At 38.2% G+C, this 17,481-nt stretch overlaps 2 protein-coding genes across 7 annotated transcripts in view; one reads left to right on the top strand and one right to left on the bottom strand.

The window, feature by feature from the left end:
- PALS1 (protein associated with LIN7 1, MAGUK p55 family member) overlaps positions 1–988 on the top strand; it is a 76,301-nt gene extending 75,313 nt beyond the window's left edge. For all 6 annotated transcript variants that reach the window (XM_019733672.2, XM_074327325.1, XM_019733668.2 and 3 more), the window contains one exon: positions 667–988. In XM_019733672.2, the coding sequence (XP_019589231.1) occupies positions 667–843 (177 nt within the window). In that variant the 3' untranslated portion in view covers positions 844–988. The remainder of the gene's footprint in view (positions 1–666) is intronic.
- Positions 989–3,955: 2,967 nt separating this feature from the next.
- Positions 3,956–17,465, bottom strand: ATP6V1D (ATPase H+ transporting V1 subunit D). The gene is made up of 9 exons (XM_019733440.2): positions 17,297–17,465; positions 12,439–12,556; positions 11,125–11,204; positions 9,724–9,791; positions 9,008–9,052; positions 7,426–7,529; positions 6,779–6,845; positions 5,616–5,694; positions 3,956–4,678 (listed from the first exon to the last, which is right to left on the bottom strand). Exons 1-9 carry the CDS (start codon positions 17,335–17,337, stop codon positions 4,537–4,539), a joined length of 744 nt encoding a protein of 247 aa, XP_019588999.1. The 5' UTR covers positions 17,338–17,465; the 3' UTR covers positions 3,956–4,536.
- Positions 17,466–17,481: the final 16 nt, after the last annotated feature.

Raw genomic sequence — 17,481 nt, 5'->3', positions numbered from 1 at the left:
CCCAATTGTGGGTTGAAAACCATTACAGGTTTTTACTGAAAAAAATCTGTATTAATGGACCCGAGCTGTTCAAACCCCTATTGTTCATCAATCAGCTGTATTTGATTATTAAATCTTGGGTGTGTCAGCAAATATTTTCATAGATACCCATTCTATTGCTCCTTTGCTTTTCCACTGTTTACTTTGCCTAACTCTGCAACAGACATAACGGCAGGGGTTCTTCCTAAAAGCCAAGAGTAGACAGCACTTTGGGTCCTGCCACCCTTCCTCAACCAGAAAGGTTCACTCTGCGTTACAGAAAGTATTATTTTTAGGAAGAGGTTATGATGTCTTAAAATGTTTAAAAATGAAATGTAGAGAATTCAAAGTAATAGTCTGTGACCTTGAAGCCTTTAGTTTTGTGGGTGAGATAAGACAAAGATACGAAAACCTAAATAGCAGTATAAACAGGTTATATTGAGTCCCCAGTGATTCACACCCTGAGTCCTGCAGATGCCAGACCAAAGGAAATCCCGGGGCCATAACAGTGGGGCGGAGCTCCGGAGGCTGAGTGTTTTGAGGGACAGAAGGAAACATATAAGGTTATTTCTTCTTCTTTGGCCATCTTGGACTCATGTGTTTCGGTAAGGAATGGAGTTAACCTCTGTTTTCATCTATTCTTTGCAGCCTGAAGAGCTGAGGGAAATCATTGAGAAGACGAGAGAGATGGAGCAGAACAACGGCCATTACTTTGACACAGCAATTGTGAATTCAGATCTTGATAAAGCCTATCAGGAACTGCTTAGGTTAATTAACAAACTTGACACTGAACCTCAGTGGGTGCCGTCCACTTGGCTGAGGTGAAGGAAATATCCACCCTGTGGCCTGATTGGACTTGATCTGGCAAACGGCCAGTACGAAGGTAGCCCTGATACTTCAGCAGGACTGAGGATAAGGTGGCAGGCAACATAAACGTTCTTAGATCTCCAACTGGTGAGAAGAAAATCCCCTTAGGCAATTGTGCACAGCAGTCTTTATTCCCTATGGCTTTGGATGGTCTTGCCTCATTGGGGGATTCTAAATGGAAGTTTCGACAGAACAGTTCTATTTAATCTATGTAAAGACCTTTTGTTTTCACCTATCCTTTCTGCCCAGTCATACTTCCATGACAAAAATGTGTGTATATATACACAGCAGTCCATGTCTCACGTAGTTATAAATGTTTAAGTTATTTAACAGTTAAATAACTTCATGGGAATTTGTGGGGGGGTGGGGGGGGAGGCACTGTACTTCTGTGCACTGGGAAAAACAGTATTTGGTTAGAAGACTGCTTTAGTCCTCAGAAATACTTTCCTAAAAAAAATTTTTTTAAAGGTGCCACTTGGGTCTGGAGCTACTGTTAGCCTTGGATTCATGTGTATGTCTTTTAATTCTTGAAAAACATTCCGTTAGAAGCACCCATTTTGTAGCTCAAACTTTGTGGATTAGACTTTACTGCACACTGAGCAGACTCTGATCTAGTTAAACTTGCATACAACATATGCTGATCTTTGAAAAGGTAAGATTTTCTTAATTTTTTTCTTAAATTGTCTCACCTGATTTGATAACATTGCTTCCTTTCTCTGAGCTGCATAGTACAATAGAGTATGTAAGTTACATTTTTATGAATGGAAGATATTCATATAAACTGTTGATTGTTAAAGTTTCTCATGATGCAGATATTTTATATACATGAGAGGACATAGCACATTTGACAGTTTTTGCATTTTTATATAGGAGCACAAAATTTGATGACTGTGCTATATATAGGTAATAAACTGGAATTCTGTAATGAATATAGCTGCTGTACTATATACTAATATTTAACAGATTGACAAATGATCATTGATAACTTCTTCAGCATTGGAATAAAATTATATATATATCCGAGTGAAATACTATAATTGACTTTTGAGGTCAAAAAGGATGACCTGAAAGTCATTTGAACATTTTAGGAAAAAATGGGGGGGGGGGGGTTAAGCACATACCATGTTTCCCCGAAAATAAGACCTACCCAGACCATCAGCTCTAATGCGTCTTTTGGAGCAAAAATTAATGTAAGACCGGGTCTCAGTTAATTTTTGCTCCAAAAGACGCATTAGAGCTGATGGTCCGGCTAGGTTTTATTTTCGGGGAAACACAGTATAAAGAGGTTTTTATCCTAACAAAGTCTGCCTCTTTATGACCGGAATGCAACAGCTTGCTAATCATGTGTAAGCTGATGGGATTTTTGTACTGGCATGGAAAGTTTATTTGTAGTCTTTTCAAGGCTTTAGGGATGGTGTGATGTGTGACAAAGAACCTCAAATGTGAATGTCTTGGTTTTATTTTTATGACTTTAGCTACAGTATTTCCTGTTCTCAAAGCTAAACACTGGAATAATATTGTCACTTAATTTAATATAAGCAGTTGTTTTTAATGAGTAGTTTGTCTTGGTGTCATGTATGTAATTGATTTTTTTCTCTTCCACATTAATTTTATTTGAAGACATGTAGACAGTTTATAAGTTGCCTTTTCTGTTCAAATTTGCGTGGCCTCGAGGTTGGCTGTGGAGTGTGTCTTATGTGGAAATACTTTCAAGATAATATTCCTTAGGAGGAAACATTCCTGGGTTAAGGGAAGGAATGTCACACATACAGTCTCTTCAGGTCTGAAACACTCCTAGCTTATGGCAGGAAATGCAAAGCTCACACTGATTTTTCAGCATTGAAAACCAAGGAATATAAGCACTTAATCTTTTCAGTTTTCCATTTACTTTCTCCTCAGGAATGAAAGGTAGTCTATGGTAGACAATGGAGTTTTGTGAGCTGCTTATCATAACTGACAACTATTTTCAACCCTAAGTTTTAAAATGTTGGCAGTTTGAAGTTAGACTGAGATTTCAGGTAGCGTCAGTAAGTGGCTGTGTGCCAGTCCCTGAGTTAGCCTGCAGACTGCTGGGCCACACGGGCCATGTGCTGTTGAGACGCAGATTTGCTTAAATGAGCAAATCCCCTACCAGGCACATGCCATGCCATAGTATACTGTAGGAAGTCTAAGGTGACACAAGGTATTTTGGGGGTCAGTAAAGTCTTACAGTCCTTTCATCAGCATTGGTAGATAGAAATGTCTATGTCCCAAACTTTTGTCAATCCTAGTGATATTCAACACAGTCCCCAAACAAAGTGAAAACTGAGTTGCTGCTGACTTCCTTGAAAGAAAAGCCTTGCTATACACCTATTTGTCAAGCCACGCTGGCCAGTTCCATTTCCTGTCCCTCTGTGATTCTGATTGGAGACCCCAGTGTGGGGGAGGTCTTAACCACTTATAGGAATGATACCAATAGCTAATGAAATGCACATGCTAGTTCAAATAAGGAAATATCTTCCTTTACTCAATTTTCTTAAGTCGGAACAAACGGGAAGGAGAATAGTAGACAAATCCAGATTTGCTTTCTATGAAAATCTAATGTCTGGATTTTCTTGTTTTTCCTTTTCTCGTGGCCTAAGGAATAAGTATTGATAAGGAATAATTTGAATGTAATTCTGTGAATGTGTGTGGAAAATATGAACCAGGGATTTAGCCTTAATAAAGGTAACCTTTCTGACATCTGTTGTTAATCCTTTGTACTCTCTTATCCTATATCTGCACTCTGTTATTTTTGAGATGTCATACTGCACACTGTATTGTAAAAATGAAAAGTAAAATATATTTCAAATAAAAAAGCCACTGAGTACTTTCTTTTGCTGTGTTTATATCCTCTGCCATTCAAGGTTTCAACACATCTATCAACCACCCTGTCTTCAAATTTCTGTCAGAAGTAAGTCCATTTGGAACCTCTGGGTGAAACACAAAATACCTTTTAATTTATTCTTCACCATGGGGAAAAGCCCCCTATTGGCACTGATACAGATTCTGGTTCCTTAATTGTTTTTTGTTTTTTTAAAAAAAGAACAACTCATTTTTTAAATCATTTTACTGTTTATACCATAGTCACATTTAAATTGGCAAAACTGCTCCCATGGCAGACAGGACAGCGACCTGTCATGCAAAGAAAAAGTGAAGGTTTTCATAGAGCTTGAGGAGAGAAGCACCACAGTAACAACACAAGGATGGCAGGTACCACAGTAACAGCACAGGGACGGCTGCAGTCATCTCAGCTGCACCCAGGAGTGCAAGAGGCTAGGAGCAAAGGGGACGCCAGCAGCAGCAGGCCTGAGATCACTGCTGTTTCCTAAGGGGAGGTTCCTAATATGCTCGGTAAGCCCATCACTTGTAACACAGATATAAATGGAATAGGGTGACACTTCTGCAGAATAAGTTCTACAAGTTCCTGGGCAGGTTCTATAACTCTCATCTGTGATAAATGGCTGCTGAATTAAGATTCTGCAAAGGTAATCCCATAAATGGGTATCCAGGGAAATTTTACAACCAGTGAAATTCTTAGGCCAAAAAACAAACAGCGGCACATACCAAACCTACACACTGAACTAAAATGGTGCCATGTCAGGGCCTCGGAAAGAACCAAAGCAGGAAAGATTATTCAAACAGAAGGTCCTCATCCTTCTCTTCAGCCAGAAGATTCGCAGGCTCCAGCACCTCACCAGCTGCCTTCCGTTGCTCCAACTCCTTCTCAGACTTTTCCTTGAGAATCTTTTTCTTCTCCTGTATTTTCTTTAACCTATAAAATAAAGGAATTTGCTGTATGCTGTTTTGAATACTAAGTAGATTTGCTCCTAGTTTTTTAACAAGGATAACAAACACATAAAACTAGAACAAAATTTGTTCATTTCAATCATTTATAACCCATTTTAAAAAAGATCTGAGGTAGAATACACACATTTTAAGCTAATAACTGATTTCAAAAGCTCCTATCCTAGAGTGAATAAATGCTGAAATCCATTTCCTGATGATGGAACAGACTTTGAGCATTTAGACATTTATTAAAATTTCGGATCACTTCATTTAGCTCACTACAACCCAAAACGTCACTGAGGACAGAAACTAAATAACCTTTGATAATTAAGATGATAAATCGTATTCTGACACCACTCAAAGGTCCAAGACGGCCATGTCTTCCCTGAATACGTCTGCCTTTGCCTGTCCCCCACTTCTCTGAACCTGACACACCTATTTAGTATTTATTGTCCCTACTAGCTCTAAATGTTCATAACCAATTATATACATGTATCATTTCTCTCCAAATACTGTGTTAATTCTCTAATGGTATGAGTTATACTATTACATAATGCCCCCAAGTAATTTATACTTTCTCCTGGAATATTCAACATGCAATACATATTGGACTGAACGATTAATTCCAGTTTCTTTTTATGTGGGAGACACCCAATCTAAATCACTGTTTCATTTTAAAGAATAATCAAGTCTATTAATAGTTTCTGTGAAGGGCCAAAGTTTTTGGAACTGCCATGTTTTCGGTATGTGCAAAACTTGGCAAAGATCTGTCTCCACAGCCTTTGGCGATACTATTTCTTATCAGAATGAAATACAAGTTGTGCTAATTAATTCTAAAGAACATAAACCAACAAGTTTCTCAGCAAATTGAGACTCTGGACTATGGAAAACAAAGTGATCAATAACTGCCAATTCCAACAAACCTATAGAACTCTTCCCGCTCTCTCTCATCCAGCTCTGTGATGATGTAAGCAAGGGTACGTTCAATCCGGGGAATGATGACTAGGGTTTAAAAAAATACATTCAATTGAAAATTTCAAACCTTTTTTCAAATTGCCAGTGCTCATTTGTATAAAACTTATTTTTTCTAATTGTAAAATTAATGTACATTTCATGCAGGAAACTTAGAAAACAAAAACGGGAAAAAAATGATGTATAATCCAACCACCCTAAAGTAACTATTGTAAATATTTTGTTATCTGCCCTTCTAGTGTCCTTTCTATGGGCACATAACATTGGACCACGATATATATAACACTGAATATACTGAATTTATATGAGTATATAACACTGAACCACAAATGTTAAATATAATAGCAATCCACTGTTAAAAAGTAGAGGAGCGCTGAAGCAGAACGCAGTATTGTGTCAGTCATAAGGTTCTACTTTACATAGAATTTGCCTATTCTGTTTCTACAATGTGAGCTCCTTGAGAGTTGGAACTATTATTCATTTTGTTTTGCTTGCAATTCCATGTATAACACCTGGCACTAGCAAGCAATTAGGAAATGTGTTTTAAGTTTTTAAAAAATGACATAACTTCCTCTTTAAAACTAATAGAGCCCAAGCAAAATAATTTCCTTGCTATTGAATTTTGCTTTCTTAACCATAAAATTGAATAAGTGTTCCTTTAATGAAAACTGAGCTTCTTGAGCAAAAACTATTATATCAACACTAAGCAGTCATAGTTTTAAAACAATGAAATGTGATAGGAAATAAATGTATCAAATGGGAAACTTTGTTTTTAGAAATCAGCCGCACAAGAACAAGATATAAGGCCTAAGGGAGAATGGATTTAAAGATATATTTAATGTGTTCAAAAAGATGTATCATTCACTCAATCATTGGAAAGAACTAAAGAAAACACTAGAGCTCTTGAGAAATAAGTTTCCACACTTTATTCATGTATAACCAGAAATGAATAAAATATCCCATAATTTTTAACTCACCATTCTCCTCTGTAACTCCCCCCACATCATACACATTCTCCTAGCAAAGCACTTAACACTTGACTGCGCAGGTGCGTAACAAATGTGGAGGGATGGACAAGTGGATGAACAAAGGGCTTCAAGCAGCTTGCACTCACCATGTTCAATGGCATTTACACGCCTGTTGGTTATCTTAATAGCTTCATCCAAAGTAACAAAGGAAGTCTAAAGTAAGAGGACAAATTATTTACGTAAGCACAAAGTCTTCCCAATCAGGCCCAGCTCACTTGGCTCCACGCAGACTGTACTTGCAGAGAACATTTGGAAACCAAGACTACTACTTTTCAACATGTTAAAAAAGAGGAAATTTGAGTGATATTTCCACAGAGATAATACTATCTCCATACTATTATAATTTATTTCAGACTCATCTGAAGTAATAAAATGGCAAAAGGAAAGAATCGTGCACTAATGACCTAGATATATATTAACTGGCCACAAAGGAAACAACATGGCTTTTATAAATCATGTTGTGAATCATGTTACTGTTGCATTTAAATCTAAAACTGACTATTGCTGTTATCATCTAGCGGAGTGAAACTATACCATTGCACAAACATTTTGTTAGTAATAAAAGTAAGGACAATGCAGAAGCTACCATTTCAGGAATCAGAACATCTTTGGCTTATTTCACGTGGGGTCACTGAAACAGTCTAAAGTACTAAGTACATAGGCTCTGATTCAAGATCTCAGTCTCCCGCACTCAGAAATCAAGCTGCAGTTCTCCAGCCATTCTGCCCCTTACCTGCAGCGAGGCTAGTTCCACCAGTAGTTCCACTGCTTTGGCGTAATTCCTCTTTAATTTAGCCAATTGTTCCCCACCTCTGGCTAAACCGGTCAGTTCATAACCTGAAAGAACCAGTCAGACAACATTTGTAATTACAAAGTAATAATCTTCATAAAATTCCCCGAAAGATAAGTCAGAACAAAATGGGGAAAAAAATTCACTATCCCTGTTAAACACGAAGTGCCCATGTCACTCCCCAAACACAGCAGGTCACGCTGCTCAATAGTTTTCCACAAGGATACTATTCTAACTACAGGAGACATTTCGTTTCTAACCTTCACTTCACCAGATTGGTGGCTTAACCAATGCATCCCCTTCCCTTTGTAGCTCACACTGTCTGATGCTCCAGGACAGTGACACGCTCTGTTAACAGATGACTCTCTAGAATGTTCTTCTTTATTTGAGTTGTACTAAGTATTTCATTGGAACCAATGAAAGATGAGTGCCTAAGGAAGAATAGTGTTTGTATTTTTTTAAAAGTTGATTACTTTGGAAAGACCGAACAAAGATGTGTTACTAACTACCCAAAAAAATGCTCTCAAATTAAGAAAATATCAGATAATTACAAAAAATCGAAAGCTATAAAAATCTAGGAAGATTCAGCTCAGACTGCATCACAGTGCCTAAGATCTTATTCTACTTTAGAGAAATCCAAACTGGAAATGATAAACAATGCATTAGGGGTGTGGTTTTTGCAGAAAGACAACATGGTAGTCTATTCAGTGGATTCATACTCAAAGGACATGACCTTATATTTTTTGAAAAGGTAAATGACTGCACGTATATATAATACATATAAATACTATATATATATATATATAATATTTTATATATATTTTAAGACACGTACAATGACAAACTTTAATGACACACTTTTTTGATTATCTGGTGAACTATGTCCTGACTGGAACAGATTAAGAAGGCTCTAATGCTGGAACTCTCTATCTGCACCATTTTCCAGAACAAGGTTCATTTAAAGAAGAGGAGGGGCCAGCCCGGTGGCTCAGGTGGTTAGAGCTCCGTGCTCCTAACTCCGAAGGCTGCCAGTTCGATTCCCACATGGGCCAGTGGGCTCTCAACCACAAGGTTGCCGGTTCAACTCCTCGAGTCCCGCAAGGGATGGTGGGCAGCGCCCCCTGCAACTAAAATTGAACACGGCACCTTGAGCTGAGCTGCCTCCCGGATGGCTCAGTTGTTGGTTGGAGCACGGGCTCTCAACCACAAGGTTGCCAGTTCAATTCCTCGAATCCCGCAAGGGATGGTGGGCTGTGACCCCTGCAACTAGCAATGGCAACTGGACCTGGAGCTGAGCTGCGCCCTCCACAACTAAGACTGAAAGAGCAACAACTTGAAGCTGAACAGAACCCTCCACAACTAAGATGGAAAGGACAACAACTTGACTTGGAGAAAAAGTTCTGGAAATGCACACTGTTCCCCAATAAAGTCCTGTTCTCCTTCCCCAATAAAATCTAAAAAAAAAAAAAACAAGAGGAAGCAGGAGAAGCCAGAGACACACACTAACAAAAAGTTTCACACTTACTGTCAGTTCCTTCATGGTAATGTTCAAATACTGGCAAAGTAACACCTGTTCAACAGAAAAAGTCAAGAGATTGTCTGGACTTGTAACTGGTTTCAAGGAATGAATTTAGGATCCAGCCTTAAGTGTTCATTCCTATTCAAAAATCAAATTATCCTGCGTAGTAATGAGGGATCTGGTTGTTACAGCGGTTTTTCTTTCCTTTCAGCTTTGAGGTATACTTAATCTACAAAAAATTGCACATATTTAATGTATACATTTTGATGAGTTTGGACACATGCACACACCCATGACACCACCACCACATTCAAGGTAATAAACATATCCATCATCTCCAAAAGATTTTTTGTGTCCCTTTTCATGTGTGTGTATGCGTGTGTGTGTGTGTGTTTTAAGAACACTCACTCACACAAGATCTACCCCCTTAACAAGTTTTCAAGTGCACACACACATATTATTCCGTTGGCACTATACAGTACAGCATATCTTTACAATGCATTCATCTTGTATAACTGTAATTTTATATCCACTGAACTCCCCAATTCCCCCACCTCAATCCCATGGCAACCACCAGTTACAATGAGTTTAACATGTAAAGCCAATCAACTTGTCCTAAGTAGAAAAGATTAACTGGGATAGCAAGATCTTGCTGTAAAAACAGGTTAATGTTAAAATGTCACCTTTTCTCCCACAATGGTTCCTTAGGGTAGAAAAGTTACCTGCTACGTTATCTTTCTTTGCTCGAATCTTCACTTGGGCTTTATTTACATTTTGGATAACCGTGGTGCTGCAGGGGGGGAAAAGGCCTTGATTTAGGTTGAGTTTTTAGAGTGAGGAAATAAAACAGGGACCCATCGGGTAATTTCAACAAGAGTAAAATGTCACAAGTATGTTTTGATAATTGTTTTTTTCCAGAAAAGGAAAACAATCACTGCTTCCAGAGGAGGGCCTCAGAGAGCAAAGAATGAACAATATTCAAAACATTAGCCATAAGAAAAAAACAAAGAATGATTTTAAAATACATGGATTGCTTGAGTTTTCAGTCAGACATGTAGTACACAGATGTGACTTGAAGGATTCTTATTCTGCTAATGTAATTTGGAGGAAATTTTCCTCACTTCTAGGTTTGGCTAAGCAGGTATTCAATTCCTTTATCCTGGAACTATCTACCTTCCATCTGGCTTTGTCTGATTCTCCATCTATTATTATCATAAAGTGTTTTCCCCCAAACCATCATAAAACACATTCACATACCACTTACACACTATTCCCTCCCTCTGCTAGAAAAGTCAGTGCAAGTTGTTATCCTACCAACACTGACAAAACCTAAAGTCTACTACTTCAAAAGGCCTTGTGCCCTCCTACCGAAAGACCTGCCCACCAGGTCATTCTCCTAGATAACACAAACTGAGAACGAAGGCCATATGTCACTGGGTAAAGAAACCCCTGAAAACAACTTCCACCTCTGCCCCTAAATAGCTGTGACTCAGGAAGACACTGGACTTAAAACAACAGTAATGGTGCTGCCCTTAGCTACCTCACAGGCTTATCTGGAGAATCACAAAACATGTAAACTGATGAAATTCCTTTGTAAAGCAGTAACTGAACCATTTCGTATGCTTTGTAAAGCATATACTGACGTGAGAAAAGCCATATAATTCATGCCCTTTAAACAACCAATTCCATTCTCAAAATTTATCCTAAGGAAATAATTCAATAGAAACAAAAATATATACGCATGAAGATGTTCATGGCACCTTTTCTAATATTCCAAAAATCTGAAAATCAACCCAAATGTCCACTATTAGGAGAAAATTTTAATAAATGATGGTACGTACATCTAGAGAAAGATTATGCAGCTAAGTGAAAACAAGGAAAAACATTCATAATACAATGTTAAATGAAAATGGACTATAAAATATTAAGTATCCTGCACAGATACATGTGGGTAGTAAGAAAGACAGTAGGGTTAAGAAGATGGGGTTAAAAATGTTCTCCCTTATTATTACAGTATATCAGTTGTCTTTAAAGCTTATACATGTTTAAATTTAAAATGGCTTTTAAATGCAAGTATGAACATGAAAGCACTTTGATTTTTAAAACATCCCAATTAGTCTTACCTGAAGTCCCCTGCTGTGAACTTGGCCTCAGCAAGTGAAAAGGCAGCTTCTCTCATCACTTCACCCATTAACATTTTAGTCTGGAAAAGCATAAACCAACAGCTAATTCAACTAAGTTTTTTACAAGAAAAAAATCATGTCATAATTGTATTCCTTTACTAACCATCAGTATTTTATATCAGATGTGCATGTAAATATCAATGTGATAACGATAAAACACAATAAAAATTTCCAAATTTCAACAGTTTTGATTATGGTTACTAACAATGTTGCAAAACCATGAGTTTTATAATCAAAACATCAAAATAAAGGCATTAAGAAATAGAAAACTGAACCTTTACTGCAGGTACTGTTATTCCTGAATCGGTCCATGGTGATTTGCTCAAATTAATCTCCTTAATTCACTCACTGCAATGCAGTCAAAATCCTAATAGCATAGTGATTCTAAAATAAATCTGGACTATTTAACGTGTGAGAATATCCATTAATTTTTTGAAAGAAAAGAAAGACTGAGACAGGTTGGGCAGAGAGTTATCTTACCAAGTATTAAAAATGTACAGCTACAATAAGGAAATAAATCTGGTCAGATAAGTCAATAAAATGGAATGGAGAGGTCAGAAACAGCCCCAGATCTGTATGGGAATTTGGTAATGTAAAGAAATCATTTAACTGGCCATTACTTACAAAATGATAAAGTTAAATCCCTACCCCCTCACATCACACCCAAAAAAAAAAAAAAAATCAGAACGTATTAAAGATAATTTTTTTAAAAGCTATAAAATAACAAAAGAAAATATAGTAGAACATGATCCTAATCTTTTTAGGCCTTTCTAAGCATTGTATGTAACTCTAAAGCTATATAAAAGACTAAGAGATTTGACCAAATAAAAATTAAGATAACATTTTTTTAAAGTTAAAAGATAAGCAAAAGACTTGGAGAAAATATTTTTATCATTTTATATACTAACTAGAAATATATAGAACTTCTACAAAAACGTAAATTCACCAAGAAAATCAAATTCCCCGTAAGCACAAGATGCTCTCAACCTCACAAAAAATCAAAAGTAGTGCAAATTAAAACAAGATACCAATTTTAGCCCAAAACATTGGCAACAAAAAAAGATTAAGAGGAAGGAGTTTGGATTTTATTTTATTAAGCTATGTGAAACTTGGTGCTTTATAATGGTTATTTTTACTTTTGAAAGAAAATTTCATTAAAATAACTTAAAGGAAAATTAAAATGTCAACAAGCCATGTTGGATTTTCCTGAGATATTTCTAAAATAAATACTGTTCTAAGCAAAGTTCATTCTACCTCTATGATCTTCTTTAGGATCTGTCGAAATCGAAGAGTTAAGGCATCAGATTTCTTCTTCAGGAGATTTCGACCTGTCTGTGCTCCTTTTAATCGAGCCTTCATGATGGTCTGTGCCCTATATAAACAGTTAAAGGCATTTACTCCCCTTGTTTAACAGAAATAAAAATACCTGCCCAATACAATGTTAAAATTATGCTTTGTTCTCTGATGTCATGAGAATAAGAATATATATAGCCTTTGTACCTGACAGGTTTAACTGATTTCTCAATACCGTGGAATTCTACTCTCAGTGTCTCATAAATGAGAAGTTTATTTAAAACAGAAACAATTTTTAATCAATATATGGAATAAGTATTTATTAAATTATAAAAAAATTTATCCGGAGCCCTATTTTATGATGTCAGCATAATCTACTTATTTGATGTGTAAGTTAAAACAATATCTGTATTTCCATTAGAGGCGTATTAAAGATTTTTTTTTTTAAATCTGTCCACTAATATATATCAAAATTTGAAATGTTCTTACCTTCAGGACCAACAATTCCACTTTGAGGAATTTACCCTACAGATTTACTCCCGCATGTGTACAAAAAACATAATACAAGGTGTATTCCAGCCTTATTTGTAATAGCTAAAGAGCAGAAACATGTTAAATGTTCCATAAATCATGGTTCATTATAAAATGGACATGCAGCCATAAAAAAAGAGGAAGGCAGATACCATGTGCTCTCTCTATTATATTGTCTTAGCTATGCAAAGTAAGGGGTAAATATGCTTACACAGATACAGGGACCTGTTCTCGAAAGGGTTCACAGAAACTGCTAACAGTTTCCTTTGGGAAATGGGGCTGACTGAGAAAAAATAGATTTGCTTTTCATTATATTGTTTTGTACCTTTTGCATTTTATTCCACAGCCAGTTACTACTTTTTCTGCTAAAAGTGTGGCATTAAACACCTGGCGATTTTTTTTTATTGGAAGGAACATCTAATAAGACACTCTCCAACCTCTCTGGAAGGGACCTTATCCGGCACTTAACTGTGAAGAGACATTTACTCCTGTCTACAGAAATCAGACTCCTTGAGGACGAGAAACCACCGACACCAGAGGTAGACAGCTGTCCCAAGTCACTGACAAGGCCTGTGTACCTACGGATAGATGCTGAACTCAGAATCAGTTCTGTTTGAGTGTATTTACCTGTCTGCTAATGAAATAAGAGCCATAATAATAGTTATACTTGTTCTTTGGGTCTTTCTATATAGTCCAACTATTTATGATTCCTGAACATGTATAACTGTTAATACTCTTCATAGATTATGTAAATGTTATTTTAAAAAGCAGGGCATTATGGTATTTTTGATATCATCAGTCAAGACCCTACTACCAATCATTTTATTAATTTGTAAATGACTTGATATAACAAATTAGGTAACAAATGACTTTAGGTAACTTGTAAATGACATATATAAGTAATGACTCCTGAGACGTGACAAGCAACTCATATCTCCTTACCTCCTTATTTCAGTCTTTTCCCATCAGAAACCCCAATACCAAAGTCGAGAAAGCAACAGCAGAAACTGACATTTCTGTTCTTGCTACCATATGCCAGATAACATTTAATAATGGGGGGGAGGGGAAGTGGGTAATAACATTCAACAATAGATCGTATAACATAAATACTTAAAGTGATTTGTTTAAGGGGATTTAATTTCATATGACTAGTGTTATAACCAACTGCAAAACAGTACATATTAATGGACCTTTTGGCTAAATTCTTCGATTATATTGAAATCTTTTACCACAGGGCAAAGTTACTGAGAAAATTCTATAGCTGGAAAGGACTTCAGACATTATCCTGAAAATTAGGAAAATGAGGCTCAGAAAAGTGAAACAACTTTGCCACAGTTACTTAGTGAAGAAAAGGCAGAGCAGGACTGGAACCAGATTTTTGACTCCAGTGATTGCCCAAGGCTCAAACTAAGGCTCAAACCTAAGTCCATTGTACCCCAACATGCCACACTGCCTCCCCTGCAGATTCTAAATACCATCAGATGAACAGTTATCTCTCTAGCTGTCAGTGACTGACTCTGCACTGACTGGACCAAGTGAAGCTGGTTCAGTTTCCAGCCTAAGCAGGAGCTAGCCACCCCGATGTGTACATTTAAACACACCGTATTGTTGACACTAACCACCAGAATTTGGGCTCAAGGAGTTGAATCAAATTTAAGTCAAATCCTAGCACTGCAGATTCCAGCAAGTTCATAGTAAAAAGGCAAACTAGATGAAATTGAATTTAACATGCTAAATTTTCATTTTCTCCTAGGTAATGGCACCTCTGTGAAATAGGTCAATTTTCATTCTTGAGACCTGAAGAAGAAAGACTTGACAAACTATACTTACAGCCCTTGTAAGTATAACCTGGATTTGACTGACTTCCGTTGACTCTATTTGATTCCCCCCTAAACTTGTTTTGCTCTCTCTGGTGCCTAAGGAGGTGTCAGCCTCATTTCACAGGATAACACTGGAACTGTCTGAAACAGAAGTCACTAATGTATTTTCTAGCCTAGCTCTTAAAACATCTGTTCTTTCACAAGTTTCAGAACTGCTGCACCCTACAGAAAAGTGTTTGACCTTCAGCTAGGATAATAACTTTGTTTCCAGCTGAATCAAAGACATCTGACTGCATGACAAAGTACCTGCTGCTAAGCCTCCAGGGAAAATATTTAGAGAAGCGGGTTACTTCCTGCACCTGATTTTCCTCTCCAACAGCAAGCTGAGTGCACTCAAATAGCAATTTCCCCCTTCACAAACCTATCATTCTTCTTGTCTAAGGCCAAATAAGTTTATTTTCACCTCTCAGTCTCCAAGCGAGAACAAAAAATTGTTAACATTCTGACTACAAACACAGCCAAACATTAGTTAAAGCGTTGAAAACAGGTTGTATTCAGTAACCACTGACAGTAGGGGGAAAAGAACTGTGCTCCATTCCAATTTGTGCAGAGGAGACTGCGCATGTTCAAGGAAGAATGAGGGAGGGGAGCTAGAAGGGACTCAAGGGGAGTCAGAAGTGAAAAATTACAAAGGGTTGGTCAGTGGCAGTGGGATTAGGCCAGCTGTGTCCACTGGCTGGCCACTACGGAAGGTGGGATTCTATCCTCCCACAGAGAATGGGAGATGAAGGCCCTATCCTTCCTGATGACTACATTTCAAAGAAATTGTTTTCAGGCCCTTGAGAAAGACATTTCCAAATTGTAGGAGAGGTATATACATCGCAAAGGGAAAATAAAGAATTCATAATTCTAAGTCCTTTTCAGTAAATGCCCTAAGAAAGGGAGGTTAGGGGCCTATCCTCAGGTGTTGGCTAGAACAAACAGTAACTTCTGACAGCAGCTGAGCTTTCTCAGGCAGACATATTAATGGAGGCTGGGTCATCCTAAGAACACAGCCTAAGCTTCCTAGAAGCAATGCTCGAGTTTGGCTGTCTCTGGTGCAGAGGTTTGGCAGGACTCAATCATTAAGGGCTGGAAATGCTGCAGTTCTCACTACCCCAGGGTAGTCCTGACCCTTATCTATTTTACAGGCATTGCCTTCCTCCACAACTGCCTTGATTCCCACGTAGTACAAACTGCTATTAGAAAGTCAGTAGGTAAAGTTAAAAAAGAAACCAAAATCCCAAACCCCTTCATTTAATTAATAGCTGTAGCCACCTAGGCAGAGACAGAAATTTAGGTTTGGGCTTTGAATATAATTATTTTATTTTAAAAGTCCTCAGATTCTCTGAGAAAAAGGTCAGCATGAAGAAAAACAATACTCCCAAAGAGATAGGACCACAATCAAAAGATCTAAATGTCAGAGCCAAAACTGATTTTCTGCTCTTCACTGGGGGAAATAAGAAAGAGGAAAAAGGAGGAGGGGGCAAATAAAAACAATCTTTTCTTTCCACACATTGTTACGTACATTTGAGAAAACCTCAAAATATTCTTTAGAGACTGGCCAAACACCTAGGGCGATATGCTATTTCTCCTGCCAAAGAATTCAGCCCAAAAACGAAAGGCAGCCCACATCTGAGCAGATTCCAAGACAGGGGTTCATTCAAGGAACATTTTTTTGTGGCCAGTCTATGGAATCATAATCAAGACGCTCCGATCCTGCAGAGACCGCACAGTCCAGGGGGAAAGGCATGTGAACAAATACTATTCATTTTTACAAAGTGATTAATGGATGATATCAACAGAGGTCTGAACAAGGTGCACGGTGGTAAGAGAGCAAAAGGAGCGCCTGAGAAACTCAGGGGTATCTTCCCACCGCAGGTGGCATTTCATGAGATCTTGGAAAATAAGGGGATCCACGATTGAATCTAACGTCTACGCTACAGCATTTCGATTCAACCCCCATATGGCTTAGAAGTCCCTTCTATACGCTTCCCACTGCAGAAAACTTCCCTTCTCAATCCATTTATCAAACCTCGTTGGCTTATCCATCTCTCCGCTAAATTGAGTTCTGGTCAGGGCAGTAGTGGTGACGATTCAGTTACATACATCCAGTGCCCGGTTCAATAGGGAGTGTGGAATGAATGGCTCGATTAAAGAGTAAAGTCAGCAGACCTCCACAACAGCCAGCAGGCCGGGTGCCTGTTCCTACGGGCTGGGCTCGCTGTGACCAGTCTGGTTCACTCAGAGGAATGTGTGAGGGGGCCGTCACAGAGCCTCGCCCTGAACTCACGAAAAGAGACTGGGAAGCTCAGGATCCGCCCAGAAAACCAGGAACGTTCGCTGCTGGTCCAGGGTACGAAGGAACCGCGGCTCGGACCCGGCGTTCCTGAGCCTATGACGGATGCTCGTCCCGTTCTTTTACTTACATTCGCGAAGGAAAGATTTCAATTCGATCTTTGCCCGACATTCTGACGATGACTCTGTGGCTCGGGTCCCCGGCCGGGCAATCGTAGTTGCAACAGACCCAGCCACAGCGTCTTCCTTTACCGGTGTCAGCTGGCTGTGTCACTTGACACCCTGCGCGTTGCTAAGAGGCAGCTGGGATATGCAT

This window comes from Rhinolophus sinicus, linkage group LG03 (assembly GCF_036562045.2).
Source record: "Rhinolophus sinicus isolate RSC01 linkage group LG03, ASM3656204v1, whole genome shotgun sequence".
Lineage (NCBI taxonomy): Eukaryota > Metazoa > Chordata > Mammalia > Chiroptera > Rhinolophidae > Rhinolophus > Rhinolophus sinicus.
Note: the sequence above shows the minus strand (reverse complement) of the source record. Positions and strands in the feature narration are given on the sequence as shown.

Bases quoted from the DNA above. Each gene is read 5' to 3' on its own strand.
- ATP6V1D (XM_019733440.2), bottom strand. From the start codon at position 17,337: ATGTCGGGCAAAGATCGAATTGAAATCTTTCCTTCGCGAAT. The intron at 12,557-17,296 runs GTAAGTAAAAGA...CTGTTTATATAG, and splicing joins GAAATCTTTCCTTCGCGAAT to GGCACAGACCATCATGAAGG. The intron at 11,205-12,438 runs GTAGAATGAACT...ATGCTTTTCCAG, and splicing joins TCCTAAAGAAGATCATAGAG to ACTAAAATGTTAATGGGTGA.